The sequence below is a fragment of the Epinephelus moara genome, chromosome 18, assembly GCF_006386435.1.
Source record: "Epinephelus moara isolate mb chromosome 18, YSFRI_EMoa_1.0, whole genome shotgun sequence".
Taxonomy (NCBI): Eukaryota; Metazoa; Chordata; class Actinopteri; order Perciformes; family Serranidae; genus Epinephelus; species Epinephelus moara.
Window position 1 is genome coordinate 5,373,631 of NC_065523.1, and position 21,157 is coordinate 5,394,787.

At 39.5% G+C, this 21,157-nt stretch overlaps 1 protein-coding gene across 1 annotated transcript in view; it reads left to right on the plus strand.

Annotated features, from left to right (window-relative positions):
- The window catches only part of fbxl16 (F-box and leucine-rich repeat protein 16), a 53,397-nt gene extending 35,442 nt beyond the window's left edge, over positions 1-17,955 (plus strand). The window contains exons 5-7 of the mRNA XM_050068716.1: positions 5,690-5,774; positions 8,064-8,127; positions 10,695-17,955. Coding sequence (XP_049924673.1) covers positions 5,690-5,774; positions 8,064-8,127; positions 10,695-10,843 — 298 coding nt within the window. The 3' untranslated portion in view covers positions 10,844-17,955. The remainder of the gene's footprint in view (positions 1-5,689; positions 5,775-8,063; positions 8,128-10,694) is intronic.
- The last annotated feature ends 3,202 nt before the right edge of the window (positions 17,956-21,157 follow it).

A 21,157-nucleotide genomic window follows, 5' to 3' on the forward strand; every position in this document is an offset into this window, starting at 1 on the left:
TACATAACATTACTTTAAAACAGCATTGACTTGGATTCATTAAGGACTTACGTAAGATACGCAATGTTACATTGAAACAACATTGACCTTTGGTTTTTATACAAGACTTGGGTATATAAGTCACGTAATGTTACTTTAAAGCAATGTTAACTTTTGGTTTCTCGTGCGACACAAACTGCATTCTCTTTGGTTAAAGTCCAGTTTTATTGGACCAATCCATATTTATTTGGTAGCAAAAGAAATGCAATGAACTGAAGCATGACCCTTGGTATACTGAAGTGACTAACTCATACAAAAAATGTACAGTAGATACACAGAGGACAATAATACACTAACACAGTCCATACAGAGACTTGTCATTATAACACATTGTGGTGCTGCAGATGGGAAGTGGTTGAAAATAAATCACAGAGCAGGGTGTGTTCCAGGGTAACGGAGCTCTGTAATGATGAAGATGGCACTTCTGCTGAGCTCAGTTTAAAACAGTGGACTTGCTCATCAATTCTACTTGCAAATGTTGCCTCCTTTAGCAACAAGGCTGCAGGCTGGAAATGCAGGGAGAAATTAGACTAAGAATTTATATCCAAATGTTGTTGACAAATGTATTTTTTTTAATATAGTTTCTTTCCAAAAGCAGTTGATTTATTTGTTTATGTAGTAACAGCAGCAAATATTTATCAAAATACCTTTGCAGAATGATGACCCAGTGTTAGAGGGACCCTCCTCATTACTTTGATAATGACACTGATGGTAAAATTACATCAGCACTGCACGTTAACTTCAGCATTGTTGAAACATTAAGTTTCAATGTACTGTATCTGGTACATAATACCGTGCAAATAGAATATATCAGTGGTTTGCTGAAACATAAAATGCTAACATTTTTTTGGCAACTGGGCTGACCCTAAGGAAACTATTAACAATACCCAGAGGGACTGACAGACATTGGAGGTTTTTTCACTGTATTTTCACCACATGGACGCTCTGTGTTTGTTTGTCTGTTTGTGTTATGATTTTATCAAACTATTTACTCATCTCTTTGTAAATCACTTTGATCAACACTTGTTGTTTTCAGATGTACTCTACAAATATTCTTGACTTGACTTACACAACTTACTTACTTATCACAATATGAGTAACATAACCCAACTGGTATTGAACCTAAGTTTCTCGACGATGCAAATTATTTCATTTTCTTGCTAGAAAAGAAATAACATGGCTGGTGTCCTTTGAGGCACTTCAAAGTTTTTTAAATGTCATATGGCATCTCACACCATGATCTCATTACTAGCAGATCACTGCAACAAACACAGGAGTTCAAAGTGTGGAGTTCATTTGTTATCATATCCAACCCTGAGCATCTGCTGGTTTAATGTAAACTATTTAATCACATACAGTGGCATGCAAAAGTTTGGGCACTCCTGGTCAAAATTTTGTTTACTTTGAGTAGTTAAGTAAGTAGAAGATGAACTGATCCCCAAAAGGCATGAAGTTAAAGATGACACATTTCTTCAATATTCTAAACAACATTACTTTTTAATTTCAGTCTTTTACAGTTTCAAAATAATAAAAAAGGAAAGGGCCTGAAGCAAAAGTTTGAGCACCCTGCATGGTCAGTTCTTAGTAGCACCTCCTGTGACAAGTATCACAACTTCTAAATACTTTTTGTAAGCAGCTAAAAGCCTTTCAATTCTTGTTTGGGGAACTTTCACCCATTCTTCCTGCAAAAGGCTTCTAGCTCTGTGAGATTCTCAGGCCGTCTTGCATGCACTGCTCTTTTGAGGTCTATACACAGATTTTTAATGATATTTAGATCGGGGGACTGTGAGGGCCATGGCAAAACCTTCAGCTTGCTCCTCTTGAGGTAGTCCATTGTGGATTTCGAGGTGTGTTTAAGACCATTGTCCTGTTATAGAAGCCATCCTCTCTTCATCTTAAGCTTTTTTTTTTTTTTACAGATGGTGTGATGTTTGCTTCCAGAATTTGCTGGAATTTAACTGAATCCATTCTGTCCTCTACCTGTGAAATGTTTCCAATTCCACTGGCTGAGACACAAGCCCAAGGCATGATCAGTCCACCTCTGTGTTTAACAGTTGGACAGGTGTCTGTTTTATGAAATTCTGCACCCTTTTTTCTCCTAACATAACTTTGAGTCATTGCATCCAAAAAGTTCTATTTTAACTTAATCAGTCCACAGGACTTGTTTCCAAAAGCATCAGGCTTGTTTAAATGTTCCTTTGCAAACTTCTGATGCTGAATTTTGTGGCGAGGACACAGGGAAGGTTTTCTTCTGCTGACTCTTCCATGAAGGTCATATTTGAGCAGGTGTCACTGCACAGTGAAACATTGCACCACCACTCCGGAGTATGATAAATCTTCCTGCAGGTCTTTTGCAGTCAAACAGGGGTTTTGATTTGCCTTTCTAACAATCCTACAGGCAGCTCTCTCAGAAAGTTCTCTTGGTCTTCCAGACCTCAAATTAACCTCCACAGTTCCTGTTCACTGCCATTTCTTATTTACATTACGAACTGAGGATAGAGTTACCTGAAAACACTTTGCTATCTCCTTATAGTCCTTATGAAACTAATATGAGACTGTTTCTGCTGCCAAAGCAGAGATGAAAATTAAAGTGGTTCATGTGTGATGAGGTCTATCTTACTAAAATTGGGTATTTATAACCATGGGTGCTCATTAACAATAAGTGAAGTATTTTTTTCTAATAAAGGACAATAGAGGGTCTAGTTTTTATTTCCAGCTATCTTTACAAATTCATCTTGTGTTATTCTGCTGCAGTGTTGGAATAAGAGGGTAAAAGCACAATCCCATCAGGAGTGAAAGAATATTAGTGTCTAAACTATTCATGTTTTTTAGAAGCTCTATCTAAAAGAGTGTGAGCAGAATGCTTGGAACAGGAAAATGATTTGACCGATCTATACAAGTATTTACTGCAGTTTATAACTTGTCACTTTATATTAAAATCAGAGCTTATGTCCCTGTAGGAAATGGGTGGAATGATGACTCCATCTTTTGCCATGAGCTGGTTATTCAGTGGTTGGGCTGTTGGCAGGTCTTGATATGATCCTTTGAAGCAAGCTGGCTAGCAGCATAGGTTACCATGGTGATCTACCTTTGTCAAAAATGAGGCAGCTTGGTGATACTGGAAAACCTGAGTTAAACCCAAAGATAGCTAGCTGACTCACTAATCTGTCCTCATGGTACAGGCCCCCGGGCTGTGGCATTTAAACCATGCTCAGTTGCTGTTCAAGCACCCAGTCTGTGCCAAGAATTTATTTCCCACACTGTTACACCAACAGTACCATCCTGAACAGGGTGTATCTCTCTGTCACTGTAGCCTCAGTTCCATGTGCTTAGCTGACCTCTCTGATCTACTATGTACACAGTTATGTGCGTATGTGGTTATTTGAGTTACTGTCCCCTTCCTGTCCATTCTCTTCTGACCTCTCACTATTCTTTGTAAAGTTAAAAGATTCTTGTGCGCCATCAAGCACCATCAATTATTCTGTGATTCCATAGATCTGATTCATTTAGTGTGATGGCCCTGTTTATACCTGCTATTATCATGCCTTTTTGGTGATCTGATCACAAGTGGACACCCCAAATACATGTGTAAACGACCACCAAGACACATTGTGATTCAGTCACTCAAACTACTTGCTGAGGTGGTCTCGGATGGATTTGACCACATATTTTTCGAAGCGTTAATGCTAATGCGTCCTGATGCGAAGACATGGTGGGTGTTTTGGTGACAGTGCATGAACACTATCATATGCCCATTTTACGATGAGTTGGATGAAGTGTTGCTGCCTGACCATCCTTTGTTTTGCCCTATGGAAAGAGACATGTTGGATTCTGCTGAAAGAGATATCTTCAGCTGTACTGACACAACTGCTAATGTGACTAGCAATGTGAGCTAGCAGTGTGTGCTATGTGAGCAGCTAGCATGGATATATAAAGTGAAGTGGATACAGTGTTGGAGGTGGGGCCCCATCCATTCCTATGAAAGTTGCCCAGTGCTGCGTGAAGCCAAAAAATTTCAACTTCCATGTGTAAATTTACCCGAATCTTCCACTCTGCTTCAGCATCGTTGGGCCCACAGAACAGGTGCGCAAGAGACTTCTCCAGCTATGCAGCTAACTTTCAGTTTAGCCCTCCGCTAACTTGATGGGGATGAAATTATTTGATTTTGTGGCCCCTTTAAACTTTAAAAATGTTATCAAACAGAATGGATCAAATTCTGGTATTCTGGTACTATTTTTACAGTCTATGGACTCTACTCATCTCTGTCTGACAAGAGAGAAAGGCGTCTTTAAAAGTCTCTGTGTTCAGCTGTCAGTACTTCTAACTGAATCTCTGTGGTTTGGAGTTTAGTTTCTCTCCTGCATCCTGTTTTTACTTTAGGTATCTGCTGAAGCTGTGTGAAGTTGCTGCTTGAAAACTCAACATTTCCTATTTTACTGCTTCACAATAAAAGTTTTTACATACAAAATAATGGGACTTTTATTGTGAAGAATCTATAGGAAATTAAATTGGTTATTACTGACTTGGCGGAACTTAGTTAGTAGATTCTCTTCGATAAAGACAAGTGTAATGATACAGCAGGGAGGAAAGTGAAAACAGAAACAGCCTCAGTGAGATGTTTGATGAAGAGCTGCAGACAACAGGCTCTTACTGCACCTCTGCAAACAGCTCACCTCCAACAGGTAAACTTCTTATACCTGCCCTGCTGTGTGATGGAAAAACTAATGTAGCAAAAATAACAGGGGACTTTGCACTCTACTTTTAAACGTCATCACTCAAGACAAGCCGTCATCAGTTTAGGACACACCCTCAAGAAGGTAGCCCTGTTGTAATGGAAATGCAAATCCCCGCTGTACTGGGCTGATGGCCCAAACCAAGCCAAGCTAGCACATGACTGTTGAAAAGGGGTATATGTTAAATTGTCTTCAAAGTCCGGCGCACTTCCTGGGGACTTGGCAGCTATCGAGTGTGGTCGTAATAACTGTCTAGCGTAATGTAGGCAGTAACAAAATTTGAAGAAGTGGTAAATGGACTTGCACTTGTAAAGTGCTTTCTCTAGTCTCCCGACCACTTAAAGCCCCTTTACACTACATGTCACATTCACCCATTCACACACTGGTGGCCGAGGCTACCATACATGGTGCCAGCTGCTACTCAGTAACCATTCACACACCGAAGGAACAGCATTTTGTTTCGGTTTAGTATCTTGCCTGAGGATACTTTAACATGATGACCCGCTTCACCTCTGGGACACAGCTGCCCAAGTGGTCAGCTGGAGACTTATGATAGACACAGGTGTGAATGGTGATGTGTCTCGGCTGTCCACCTTTGTTCAGATCACCAAAATACATGTTAACACCAGGCTGTTGTATCACATTTCTTCCATTCTCATGTGTGGTCCGAACAACTGAACCTTTGCATTTGTATTATTGAGAATGTTCACAGGTATACAGTAGATAATAAACCTGACCACTGAGTTTATACTGATAATGGCATATATGTTAGCCACTATACAAATGGCAATTACACCATATATTTGCAGCTATTCAAAGAGTGAGAGTATGTGAATGCAGTGTTTCGCATTGCATCAGTCAATAAGAAAGCTTATAGTTTACTCAGGTGTATTGTTGTGTACTATGTCTCCTTTCAGGTGTGTGCGGATCACAGACACTGGGTTGGGCTACTTGTCCACCATGTCATCATTAAGGAGCCTCTATCTGCGCTGGTGCTGTCAGGTAACACAAAACACACATGCACACACAAAGATTTAAGAGAGCATGAGAAGTGTTCACCATTTGTAAAAACCCTGCACTTGACGTTTTTGCATTTTAGATGAACAGATGTTGCACTGTTTATCATGTGTCATCCAAGATTCCAGGCTGCAGAAACAATTAGGCAATGTAAAAAGACAATAGAGAAATACAAATATCCAACATCAGATTGGTATAGAGTGTGCTGAGTATATTCATGCTACTGACAGGATGGAGTTTGATGATCTCATGACCTCTCCTCCAGCACATCCTTAACCCCCTAGAGTCATAAGAGTCATAAGCTTTTTATGTGCTCCAACTTGTTGTAAGGCTCTAAGAATAGCAAAGTAGTCGGTATTCCATCCAACTCTTATATTCTGGACTAAACACTGCAGCCTCTGGAGGGTTGTTACTAAGGATTCTGCATTTTTCAATGTTTTTGTCAATCCAAAAATGGCTTAAAGAACTATACCAGTGTGTGATTAGGGTTTAGTTTCATTTTTTTAAATTATAAAACATGTATTCTTAACATCTTTGCCGCTTGTTATTGCATGCAGGCTGTTTAGTTTTACACAGTCACATTTTCTATAATTTAAGACAGCCATTTCTCTATGGTTTGAAAATCCTGTCTTGTAAGTTGCGCCTGTTCTACAATCCACTACAGTTAAGTTTCAGGATTGTTAGGTAATAGTTCAGTTTAAAGGAATACTTCGCCCACAAAATGATCATTTGTATATCAATGACTCACCCAGCGTTACCTTGAATTCATGAAAAAGTTTTTTCTGGCATGCCTCCACAGTGAACAAAGAATCAGAAAACAAAGAAAATTCTCAACAAATTGAAGTCAAAGGGGTCAACATTTAACAACAGCAAAACTATATCAAAACATCCATTCACAAACTCTCACACAAATCGTGTAGTATAATCCAAGTCTCATTTATACAGTCATGTGCTCAGTACTTCCCAAACACAATGCTTAATGCTCAATGGAATGCATGAGAAGAGTTTGAAGGCGCACGCTTGCCCAGGCACGATATTTTTATGCATACATTTTTAAAATAGTATGTTTTGACATAAATGTGTGTGTTTGAGAAGTAATGCACAGTGTTCATTTTGAAAGCTTTTTTAGATTTAGTCTTAGTCTTGAGATGAAAATGCTTATTAGTTTTATCACATTTTAGTCATTTTTTTCCCTTCATAGTTGTAGTCCAGTTTTAGACATTGTGTTTTCTATAAATTTTTTTCTTTTTTTTTTAATCTTTAAAATAATCCAGCTAGGCTAATTCATGTATCATAAATTAGAATCAAGGTGACAGGTTGTATAAAAATTTTATTTAGACAATTTTTTTCTACAATTACAAATAATTTCTACACACCTACAAACTGTCATTTCTTCAGCAGTTTTTGACAGGTTTAAGGGGTGATTTACGAGCACATACTTACTCACTCACACTTACTGGTTCAAAATCTCTTTATTTATGCTCTCAAAAACCTTGACACCACCAATAACTCATCAGCGACAACTAGGATTTGTACCCAGGTTCATTGTAAACTGACTTATCTATCTTTCAATCCCAATAGTCACGTCTCGTCAACGAAAATGAAACATAGATTTCATCTCAGTTTTTGTTATCAAGATCTAAGTTTTGCTCATCATCGTCTCGTTTTCGCCATGGATAAAAAGTCGCTACTAAAAAAAAATATGTTGTCATAGTTTTTGTCAATGACACATTGAGAGGCTTTGGTCAGTCTTTCTCAATACACAAATTGAAGGAACTAACAGGACTACATTTCACTGGAATTGTATTTGATATGAGTTCATGGAACAAAATTATTGATTGACTTTTATCAAGAATTTCCTCAATTTTTTGGATTATGAAGGAATGTGAAAAAAACAAAGTTAATGTATCGTGTTGGGTAATTGATATAGAAATGATCACTTTGTGGGTGAGGTATTCCTTTAAGTACTGAAAAGTCTGAACTGCATTATCTCATAACAATGTCACATTTACTAAAGTAAATGCAGCCATAATATTGTAAAAGTTCAGAGTCTACTACAGTAATTGATTTTACAGCATGCACACATTTGTTTACTAATGATGATCACTGCAAGAAAACAGCATCAACTTTGTTAGTGCTTTTATATAAAAGTGATACAAACAATTGCTCTTTCACTTGTCAGTCAGAGTCACAGTTATTAGGGTTTTTATGGTACTCTTTAGTTCAAATACTGTGTGTGTGTGTGTGTGTGTGTGTGTGTGTGTGCGCGCACAGGTGCAAGATTTTGGACTGCAGCATTTGTTTGGAATGAGGAGTCTTCGCCTGTTGTCTCTTGCAGGTATGATTTATGACTGAAAGTACTCCCTGCTATTAAAATGTGACCTGACCTGTCTGTATTCTATCCACACTGAGACACGTTTTAAACATAATAACGATCCTTTAAAGCTTTGTTGTTCTTGCATGCATCATGTCAGGAATCAGTTCAGAAAGGACCCAAACGCAGAGCAGTAGGCAGGTTGAAGTTTTCAACAAAAAGCAAGCTTTAATGCTGGTAAAAAAGATGATCCAAACAGGCAGGCAAAAAAACAAAGTCCAAAAGAATGAAGAACCAGAGCGAAAATGAAACAAACCAGAGAAGCACGATGAACACAGGGATGAACTCAGGGAAGAAATCCAAAATGGAACACTAGAGACTAGGCAGGAAATGTCACCATGAGAACGAGGATGAACACAGATAAACTGACAAGGAACACACAGGTCTATAAACACAGAAAACAAATCACAAGAACAAGACATACCTGGAGTAGTTGGACATGGGAAAAAGGAGGGAAATGGGGATTGGCTAATAATAAGGGTGTGATGGGGAACACTAGGGTGGAGCGAATAAGACTAATACAGAACAGGTGTGAAGGGAAGACTAGAAGGGAAGTAGGAATGGGCGAAACGATTATAAATAAAATATAAAATATCAATTCTCTCAACATTACGTTTCCATTTTGAAGATCAATCCTAACATCTTCTCAACATTCTCTCTTCCACATCATACCTATTTGTATTTCAAGAGTAAAACTGACTGAGCAAACAATGTTCCGTTGTCATGAATACATCTAGTAAATGCACTCTTTGCTTCTCCACTGCTTTTGTGTTGTCTGCACTCAGTCAACTTACTTGAGATCCAGCTGTGTTTTCTTAGTTTCACTTTCACCCGATGTTGGCAGTAGGAGGACAGTAAGCTCACCTCCCACCTCTGGGGTTTTATGCTGGGGGCTGATGCGGACCCTCAGTTGTACAATGAATAGTACTGCGTGACCCTAGCTCTCCGCGGACAATCAATGCAGATAGTATGTAAGGGATGGATTAATGAAAGAGGAAAAAACACAAGAAAGAGAACTTGGAGATGCAACAGTAAAGGAGGGAGGAGGAGGGAAATGCCTCACCATCCAGACCTCTGACACAGAGACAGAGTTCACTGGCAGAGTCTCTTTTGACAGGCTCAGACAAGAAATATCCACATATATAATAGCCTAGTGGAATTAATATTTTAGTCAAATCAGATCTTTAGCATTGGGTAATGTTACATTTTCAGGCTGTAATTCAATTTCAATCAATCAATCAATTTTATTTATAAAGCCCAATATCACAAATCACAATTTGCCTCCCAGGGCTTTACAGCATACGACATCCCTCTGTCCTTATGACCCTCGCAGCGGATAAGGAAAAACTCCCCCCAAAAAAACACTTTAAGGGGGGGAAAAAATGGTAGAAATGGTAATTGGTCATCACTTGCTGTTACTTAAGCAGATTGATTATTCACCTCATAAATCATGATATACTGCTTTACCCTGCATTAAAAAAGCCACATTTAATATAAAAAGTATCAGATTGGTATCAGTATTGATATTAGTGATTCTAGCCCTGTTTTACTTGGTATCAGATCAAAACCAAATTTTGTGGTATTGCCCACCCCTACAGAGAAGGACTAACAAGAGTGATGAAAGACAGGAGTGACAGAAAACAGGCGAAAAAACACACCAGACACATGAGTAGAGAATCTACAAAATAAAACAGGAAAGGGATTACACATGAATGAATTACAGTACATGAAACAAGGAAGCGCACAAACAGAAAACCCCAAAACAAAGTCCACAAGGTAACAGAATATGAATAAAAACCAGAATCATGACACATTAGATGATGTGTAAAGAAGCAGGAACATACTGTATATGTATGGCAAAGGGAATCCAAATCTAATCAGAATAGTAAGAGTATGTAAAGTTTATATTTTGTGACTTTTTTTTATTTTTTTGTTTGTACAAATCATGGCTGGTCTATAAATGTGCTCCATGCCACACTGTATCTGGATGAGATGAACACCAGCCCCTGTTCTGGAGCCTTATAGTGCCATCTAGTGCCTGCTTCATTGATTTAGAAATACAGAGCCTAGATAACCACATCAGTGGCCTTATTCACAAAGCTTCCTAGTACAAAGAGTTGCTCCTGGTGACGAAATTCTAAGAAAATTCTTGGACTTGTGACGTTTGGTAATAAATAACAATAATCAATATGTATGTCTAATTGTAGGGAGTTCAATTAAAGTAGAGAAGCAATGTTAAAATAAAAATAAAACAATTATTTCTTTCCTTTTATGGCCCAAAGTCGTTTGTAGTGTTAGTAGTTGACTACACACAAAAAAAGCAATCACTATGCAAATCTGAATGTAACGGGACTACCAGTAAGCTACTGCAAAATGTAATTATCTACTAATTCAATTACATGTAGTTCAACACTTGTCATGTAGCATTTTGTTGGTAAAATTGAATTAAAACCCTGACCAAAAGGAAATGCAAATTGTTAGAGAAAGTGGATACACATTAGAGCTTAAAGTCAACTGCTGTGTCCCTCCAGGCTGCCCCCTGCTGACCACCACCGGTCTGTCAGGCCTCATCCAGCTGCAGGAACTGGAGGAGCTGGAGCTGACCAATTGCCCCGGAGCCACCGCAGAGCTCTTCAAATATTACTCCCAGCACCTGCCCCACTGCATGGTCATTGAGTAAGACCACTGACCCACCCCACTGACCGACCGACCGACCGCCATACTTCTACCTTCCTCCTCCTTACTCGTCCTCACTCCTTTCTCAAATGCTAACCGGGAGACTGAACTGCTCCTACCGTACCACCATTCCTCATTACCTCCTCTCCCCTCCCTTGCCCGTCTTCCTCCATACCCCATTGAGTAGACTGACCCACAGGCGGACAGAGAGGCAGGAAGGCAGATGATGGTACATGCCAGACCCAGAGGATAATGGGATGGCATTCGAGCTTCATTTCAGAAGATGCCAGAGCGAGGAGCTTGGTGTGACGTCTTGTCTGACAGCAAGTTTCTTTTTCAGAATCAACAAAAGGTTTGACGAAGGAGAGCTTCTCTAAAGACTATGATGATTTTTTTTTAAGCTGAATGGATACTGAAGGGAGCGACGTGCACATATCCAGATGAAGCGTAGAGGAATTAGGAAAAGGGAAATAAAGACTTTTGTGTTTGAGCTGATACGGTGGAACTCACACATGCGCTCATACACTGTAAACACACTCACACACATACTGTATATGGTAAGTGAAACAAATGTAAGTCCTCAAGACCATGAGTACTGACGTTTCTATTTCCATCACTCTGTGTAATATAACTGCTGTTATTTTTTTTTCTTAGAGGGTATCAAAGGTTCAGTTTCCTCTTGTTTAGAGAGAGACACCATATGCCAGCTGGAGAACTGGGAATCAGAGAGGACTAAAGATGCAGTTCAGGAAGCAGATGACAGGGACGGAACTTCTCTCTCTCTCTCTCTCTTTTTCTCTCTCTTCCTCTGCGTGTGAAGTGTGCGTCATGAACTCACAGGTTCCCGTCTTTTTGGGATACCACCACCTTTTTCCATTTCTGTGTCTTATGAGAAAAACAAAAAAGGAGAATATTTGAAAAACAACAGTTTACATTTTTTTGTTTTGGAGTTGATTGGCTCATTATGTCACTCTTTTTCCCCTCTCTGCTTCATTTTTTGTACACATATTTAATTTACAGATCTGGAGGATAAGCTGTCGTAAACTGTGAATGTTGTGTTTTTAAAGGGGAAATGTGTTGCTGAGGCAGTGTAACATGAACAAGCAGTAAGTCAAATGGAAAGCAAAGCGTGCAGAAAGTATCTGACTTTAATGCTTGAGAGTGTCTGCTCAAATAATGAATAGGAAATAATGAATGAAAAAACAAGGAGACTGTGGGGCTTAAAGCAACAGTAACGACTTAGTATTTCAGGACTCAAACTAACAAATAACTTTGATTTTATTTTGATTTGATTGAGATTTGCAAGCAGCTTTTCTGTTGGTGGGGTAGATTTATCCAAATTGGGGGGAAATCTGGTTTTGGAATTCTTCCTCTCTTCTTTCCATTTTTGAAATGCAGATAGAAACACATGGTGTTAAGTGTTTGAGTTGTGTGGTTCTGAAGCTGCTAGTGCATTGTGTGACCCCCTTTTCTAAGGAAGGTAAAAGGGGAGGCATTTCATTCAGTATTTAATATTAGAGCGCCGTGTCCACTACAGGCCAGGGTCAGACATAAACAGGAGCTAAGGGTAGGCTAATGTGTCAGTTTTTGAAAGATCATTTAATTTGTGGGAATTTTACAAATTTTCCCACAAACCCAGAGTCAGTGAACCTAATAGATTGCCTTTTTATGTTTATGTTTGAAGTTAGCCTAGCTTAGCTCAACAAGCTTATGTCAATAGGATCATATAACAGCTCTTTTAACGCTGGGTTAACACTACAAGACATTTTTGTCCGTTCATACAGTCACTATGTCAGACTAGGCGATTGTGGAGTCATAAAATCTTGCCGTGACTTGGCCGACAGAAATCCCAGACTACACGTTGGTCCACGCCCAATCATCGCTGGTCGTCTTTCGTCTTTTCAAAATTACAAGAGGCTTTTAATTTTGAACAGATACTGGAAGTGTTGAGTTTGAAATGACGGCGCAATGCATTAATTTTACACAGGGCAAACGGGAACTGATTAAAAATGAAAAAAAAAAATAGAAAAGGAGGAAATAATAAATAACGGCCCATTTCTAATGTAGTCTATCTCAAATGAAGCTGGTAGCCTCTGCTGTTTTACGCTATTATTTTTCCGTTTCACTCTGTGTGGTAATGTCCCTCGAGGAAATATCTAAAAGGCTGGGATGTTGTTGTCGTCGTACAGTTGTCCACAGCAGCAGACCGTTTGTGTTTCTATTGGTCAAAGTGACGGCTGTGACAGGACAAGTTGTGAAGGACAAAAAGAAAATCAAACATGCTAGACCTTCTGTCGGGACGGCATGAGGTATTTCAGACGTGGCATCGGTCATTGTCTACTATGACACACCACACGAGATGAAATGGTGGATTATTACGTACAAAACTCATTGTTCACAATCATTGGGCTATAATTGCGCTGATATAGTGTAATGTGAACCCAACCTAAGCAGTTGGCCCTACAATCGATGGCTGGTCAAACAGTGCTAAATGTTTGAATTCTAACTGACATTTCACGGCCGTCATTGAAATCATAATGTTTTTCAAATCACTGCAAACTGAGAGGTGAGTGTATATGAATCTTAAAACTGAAAATTGCCTTTTAAAGGCAGACCAGCCTTTGGAAGTAAATAAAATGTGAGGAAAAACAAAAAATAAGCTAAACAATAAGCTGTCATTTAGGAGTTTGCTTTTGTTGCTTTTAAATCTGTTCACATTAAACATAATTGGCAGAAAAATAAGATTGGCACTGTACATTTCTGCAAACCACAGATACATTACATTGAGTGTTGAAACTTTACATTTCAACAAAGCTGTGGTTAACATTTGGTTAAGTTTTGGCACAAAGGCACAGGGTTAAGTGTTAGGGGGTTAGGGTTTTTAGGAAAAGAAGTGATGTACCAATATTCCCACTGGAAAAACCCCATGTTTGGTGCCTAAAAAGCTGTTATTTGTTCTCTCATAGTGGTCTGCAGCTTGGCAGGCATCTCACTGAGGTGTCACACCATCCAATGTTCCCTCCACCTCCCAATGACAAAGCGCTCTCATATACTGCATCAATTTAGAAATGCTGATATGATACCTATGAAATTTACAAATGTAAAGTATTCATTGTTTACTAAAATGTACAACGTCAGCATTTTCTTCTGCCAACTTGGCTGAAATATTTGTTTATTGGCCAGATGGGATATGTTTGATGGAACCACATTGGTCTTGTTGAATGATATGTTTTCTCTTTATAGTGTACAATATTTTGTGCAGTAGCCTTAGACCTGCTTCGCCCCCATCTATTGGGCAAGTTGGGAGGAAACCAGCCATGTTCCCCACAGTATCACAGAGAAAACTTTACATTATTAAAGATGTTGTGTATGATGGGGACTAATGCAACATATACCAACTCTAACATTAATCTAAATGCCATTTGAATAGATGGAGCCTGGGTACCAGTGGCACCCCCAGAATTGTTTTTTCCTAGGGGTGGAAATGAAAATGAAGCCTAAATGTGAAGCATTATTTACCCCACTTCCCAACAAGTTAGAATGAATGGTTGGTACCAACAGATGTTTTAGGCTGTCTAAGATACCACTACTGTCCCTAGTTTAAAAAATAGGCGTGCCACAGCCCTGTAAAGACAGTAACGTCCGCCTTCTACTTCTTCTAAACTATATTCAGGGTGGTCATGGCCACCCATTGAGGGTGCCACTGGGGGTTACACAGTGAAGACAGAAGTTATGCCTGAAGGGTTTGACTTAAAGCATAATTTAGGTTTATTTCAACGTGGGTTGAAAACATACCAACAGGTTAATCAGATATATTTAGATGATAATGCTGTTTTTTTAGACATTAGATTCCACAGCCATAAACTGAGCTAAGCTAGGCTAAGCTTTATATTCACCATGCCTTTGTACTGCTAAACAAAAGGCATCTATAAGTGTCTGACTCTGGGTAAGAAGTCAAAATAGTAAAGTTTTCCATGAACCAAAGTATTTATTAAACATGGAAATAAGTTACTGATGCTTCAAAGGAAAAACAAATTACTTTAAAGCCAGTAGTCGTGTTTCTTTTCCCGCGATCTTCTGATATTAAAAGGACAGGAATGAGCCCAACAGTGAGCCACTGTGCTGCTTTTTGCCTCTTGTGTGTCCTCAGATGTGCTGACTGCCAACTGAAGGGATTGGATCAGTGTCAGCCAGTGTTAGGTTGTGCCAAATGCATCCGCAGCAGCACATAAAATGTGGCTGGTTGCCTCTAGCTGATCGCTGACTACACTGAAACGGACTGAGCGTGTACTGTACGGACATGGCGGACCATGCATGATTTTAGTTGGTCTGCGTTGTGTTTCAAGAAGGCTCATTTTAGAGGTTGTTCTGAATCTCTTCATTGTACATAAGTATATTTATTTATTTATCTATTTATTTAAATTAATTTGTGTCTTATTTACGTGATTTATTTATTGAAGAGACATTCTTCTGAGGATTTTGTTTCATGGAACTTGCTTCAAATTTGGGCCTGAATTAGCTTATGCATTGATTGTTGTTGGGTTTTTTTTTAATTATAATTATGACTTTCTGACATTTCAGACCCCGAAGTGAAATAATCTACTTATTACACATTTAACATACTCTTTTAGACACCAGTGACAATTAACATCATTAACACTGACTTAAAGTTTTTAAATCTTCATAATGCGCAAGGGTATATTTTCCTCTGTGCAAATGTGTGTCAACTTTGTATTGCTGTCGGGTCCGTCACTAAGAATAAGGGGGCAAACAGTGGTGATAAGTTATATTTCCTGTCATTGTCCTGAATGTGGAAATACAGAGTATGATATACATAAAAGCATTTGAAGTCTGAGATTGACCTCTGTCATTGCTAAGCAATGTTTACACTGTCTACTAACATGACAAAGGGCAAGATCTCGGAAGATGAGGATTTATGGAAGCTCATTTCTGACAAGACTCATGAAAGAAAAACAAATCCATACAAGCGAGCTAGCTTTAGCACTAGCTCTGCACTCACTAGCTGTGGTTTGGGAGAGCTTAAGGGGGAACTTCAGTGTTTTTCAACCCGGACCCTATTTTCCAATGTTTTTCTCTCTAAGTGACTAATGGGAACACCAATTTTTAAAACTGGTCCAGCAGAGAAACAGGCTGTAATGTAACCCCTCTGGGTGTTTGGCACTGTCAATTAACGTCCACTAAAAGAGCGTGTTTTGCCACTGACAGGGCAAAGCCACCAGACTCCATTAAAATAAACAATATTTTTTTCATTGTGAAACACACTTCATTTTAAGTCAAGAGAAACAAAATAAAACTCATAAAATCTGCCTTTTTTTGTCTTTCTGCTGTTTTTTATGACTGTCTGACAACATTATGAAGAGACAGACCTTTTTTTCAAAGAGCAGTATCCTTTTTCGTTGAACTAGAAACAGCCCCGAAATCACAATCTCCAAACAGCCCAGACCCCATTGAAATAAATGTTAACTAAACCATGTATAGAAGCAGCATATTTTAACATCTAACTGAATGAACTGATAATAACAATAGTAATGATAATAATAATAATAATGATAATTTTACTTGTATAGCACTTATCTAAACAAAGTTACAAAGTGCTTCACAAAGTGCACAAAAATAAGACAACAATAACAATACAGTATTTTTTAAAAATGTTATGAGCTGAGAAACATTGTGTATACAGAGGCAAAAATAGAGCGAAAGGAAATAAAACACAAAAGTTACAAATCAAAAGTGCAAATCAGGCATTACAAGGTAAAACTTGACGGCAAAAGCCCGGTCACCCTCAATCTAGGGATGACTTGCGAGGGTGTATTTCAACCACACCAGCATTGTTGATTGTTGGAACAGTGGAAAGATGAACTGAGACAATTTTTGTGGATATTATTTGTTTTTGTCAACTTTGAATGAAGTCTGTTTCACAATGATTACATTACTGTTTATTTAAATGGAGTCTGGTGACTTTGGCGACTGTAATTTCAGGGCTGTTTCTGGTTAAACAAAAATGATCTTACTCTTAAACAAAAACTCCTGTAGGGATCCTTTCTATAATGTTATCAGACATTCATAATGACACTCTCAGCCTATTAGTGGTATCACTTGGGGCACAAATGCTTTGAAGTAATTTCACCACTGCCGGCTGTGATGGTTTCACTCAATACTGAACCAGTTTAAGACATTGTCATCTCCATTAGTCACTTAAGAACAAAACATGGGAAAATAGGGTCAAGGTTAAAAAAGACCAATCATACCCTTTAAATGGGTTATGGTGGCATGACACATACAAAGAAAACCTCAAGACAGCAAGCATGCTGGTTTTGTTATGACTGTAACTATCCACTCTCGTGGATACTCGTGTATGAATGCAACTTATTCAGGATTGAAGTCCATCAAATGGAAGCAACATTAAGTCCTTACTACAGTTCCCACTGGGGCTACTTGCACAGTTACCGTACCAGACCTGGAACCAAGAGTCTTATTATCTGTCTTTTAGCCAACTCTTAATTATCATTCATTGGCAGTTAGCAGAAAGATGACAATTATTTATTGTCAAAAAACTGAACAAATTCATTAAGCAAACCTAACAGTCATTTACTTTATCTTCTGTTGGATTTACAGTGCAGAACAGCATGCGAAATATCCATGTGCAAACATCAAGTTGTTTTAAATATCGATATTACACAGTTGCAAATAATGAATTGAGAAGTCTCTAATTGGCCTCAGCTCTACTCTATTACCCAAAAAACAGATGTGTTCTGCACAAACAGCTGTGTTCCTGCTCTCTCAAACCCGGACTCACAACCTGATTACTGACCTCTTTCAGTAGTTTTGCTTTAAATGAGCTTCCAAAGGATTCAAATGTGAGTTTACATATCATGAACTCTGACATGCACAGTCATGCATTTCTCAGCTACAAACAACTAACAACAAACCTTTCTAAGGTCCATTATCTAAGGTCCATTTTCTAAGGTAAATAATTCTGTTCACTTCTCTTGCTGTCTACAGTCTTTGGTCTACATCTGTCACCATTTTGTTACAACCCTTGTACAGCACAACTTTAAGTAAGCAGTAAAATAAATACTGACAGTTTACTGATAATGTTGAAATTGGCAGAATTTGTGTGCTCTTTCAGTTTGAGTGTGTTTAGCCAAGCTGTGCCTGTACTGATCTTGCTTTTATTGAATACCATCTTTGCACTGATGACCAGTGGCTTTCCTGTTCCAGTACCTGCAGATGTTCCAGACCATTTGAAAAGAAAAAAGAAAAAAGAAGACGCATCAATATCACACCAACATGTTAGTTGACAAGAAGTCCCAGAGCCAGGTATATTCAGTAATTGGTTTGGATTTCTGGCAACATTAGAAATGAACTAATAGTATGTGTGCTGTGGTGTTCACACAGGCACATGTCAGTATTTTCACTGGCAAGGTAAAATGTTGCAAAAAGGATGGCTCACAATATGTATCATTAGATTTCAGGTCTTAAGCAAATAAAATATAACATTGTAAAGTACGTAGTGGACTAAATAACAAACACCACATTGATTGTGCATCTACTGACAATATGTATTTTTTGACAAAAATGCTCATACAGTGGCGTGCAAAAGTTTGGTCACAACTGGTCAAAATGTTGTTTACTGTGAATAGTTAAGCAGAAAATGATCTGAAAATGAACTGATCTCCAAAATGCATGAAGTTAAAGATGACACATTTCTTTCACCCATTTCTTCTTCATTTTCTTCAATATATTTCTACACTAGTTTTTAATTTCAATCTTTTACAGTTTCAAAATAACAAAAAAGGAAAAGGGCCTAAGTAAAAGTTTGGGCACCCTGCATGGTCAGTACTTAGTAGCGCCCCCCTTGGCAAGTATCACAGCTTCTAAATGCTTTTTGTAACCAGCTAAGAGCCTTTCAATTTTTGTTTGGGGAACTTTCACCCATTCTTCCTGCAAAAGGCGTCTAGTTCTGTGAGACTCTTGGGCCATCTTGCATGCACTGCTCTTTTGAGGTCTATACACTGAAACTTAAAGGAGCAATAAGCGAAATTCATCATTTCTAGATTGAAGGAATTAAAAAATTGCTATGTGAAGAACTAGAGGTGTAATTTCATCTGGAGTATAGCATGACCTCACACACCCTCTCTCTGTGTTGATCTCCAGCCCATTGTTTACAAGCTGGTCCGGCTGCACGTTCATGTACGTTCATGTGAATCCCCCCCCGCCTAGCGGGCAGCTGGCTCGCGGGCTGCCTGCTAGGCTAAAACATCACTTTAGGTTAAAGTGGGAAGAAGCAGCGGGTTTATCGGGCAGCTGAGTGAAGCTGGGTGAAGTGGAGGCTGCGGAGGAAACACCGGGATGGGTTAATGTCCGGTGCTTGAGCAGCCCGCGAGCCAGGCGGGCAGCCTGGCGGGCTCTAGCCTACTCGGCTAGAGCCATTGCCGGATCCTGGCTAGTGCTAACACCGGGAGCTAACGCTAACGTTCCTACTCTTCTCCGTGAGTGAGAGCGATGTTTTAGCCTGGCGGGCTCGAGGGCTGCTCAAGCTCCGGACATTAACCCATCCCGGTGTTTCCTCCGCAGCCTCCACTTCACCCAGCTTCACTCAGCTGCCCGATAAACCCGCTGCTTCTTCCCACTTTAACCTGAAGCAATGTTTTAGCCTAGCGGGCAGCCCGCGAGCCAGCTGCCCGCTAGGCTAAAACATTGCTCTCACTCATGGAGAAGAGGAGGAACATTACCGTTAGCTCCTGGTGTTAGCACTAGCCGAGTCGGCTGCCACCGGCTACTGGAGTAACTTACAGCTATGGAGCGCTTCTGCCAGCTCCTCTAGTCACTGAGCCTCGCCTCCATCTCAGCAAATATATTACATTTATTACAGGTACCATCCTCATTGAAGTAGGCAGGGGAATAGCTAAACACAGCAGAGACCGAGACATCACTAACTGCTAGACGAGGCGAGTGGGGGGTGGAGAGCAGAGGTAGAGGGAGGAGTGGCTCATGACACACTTTGTTTTGGTCTACAGGCAGTGCACAACAGCAAACCTAGCGGTGAAACGATTTCGCTTTTTGCCCCTTTAAAGTCCACTTATTGTACAAGCTTTTATTGGAGCTCTCAGCAACATCACCTCACTCATACCCCTTTTTAACCAACATGAAAATGGTTCTGTTCTGGTTCCTGTGCCTAATTTTCAATTATCTGAGCATTTTGACCAACTAACCCCAGAAGCTGGTTTCCAAATGAAACAAAAAAGAGGGCAGAGTTTTGCACCTAATAGCTTTCTACTTCCTCTTGTGGTACTAGATGTCCATGCTTGGTTTTTTTTTGGATAAAAACAAATATCTATAATAACAGCAAAAGCTTGTGGGTAATTAATCCAATCTGCCATCTTGCTTCTGCTGATTACTTCCATTGTGAACATGGTCTCTCTCAGAAGTCGTCAAAATCTGTCATCCTTTAACCTCGGCATGATACATGGCCAGTTGCCGGCCGGCGCAGTTAGGGGAACACACAGTGGGACAAGGACGACAGTTAAGGTGGCAGAAGTCCGAGTGGTGCAGGCGGGAGGGGTGGTGGTTGGCTCCAACAACACCGCCCTTCACCCGAGGGAATGGTGCTCACGTCTCGTTAGATTCTAAAGCCAAACCTGTTCTTTTTTTTTCTAAACCCAACCACTTTTTCTTGATGCCTAAAGTTGAACAAGTGTTTTTGATGCCTAAACCCAACCATGCGTGTTTGTTGTTGAAGGAAAAAAAACATACATTTGCAGTGTTGTACTGACATAGTGCAATTATTTTGAAATAGACTGTATGTAAACCTTAAATTTCCTGTGAAAGTGTATCTTGACTGAAGAGAATTCAGCAAGATGTCCCAGAACGTCAACAGCCAATGCACCCAGGGTACCTTGCACGTTGTATGTGGACATGAAAAGTCCATGACTAAAACGTCAATATGTGACAAGGTCGGAGTGAGGATGTGTTGCCAATGACACAGCCAAGATTACAACAGTTCTGCTCATAACTGGTGGAAATGCGGGGTAGTTTGCTCGATAGTGCCAAAGTTCCAAGAAGCCTAAGCCGAACCAGTTTTAATTTGGTGGAAAAGTGATCATCACCGACACTTTGTCGTGCCCCTTGGTGTCTGATAACGATGCACAGGGCACCCTTTAGCGCATGCACACTGTTATGGGGTGCCGTTTGTAAAGTGGCTCACGCTGAAAATAACATCAACATTTTGCCACATTTAGCTTCAAACAATGTTTAAAAAAGTGTTGTGAATTTTTTAACGTCACCTTTTACCACA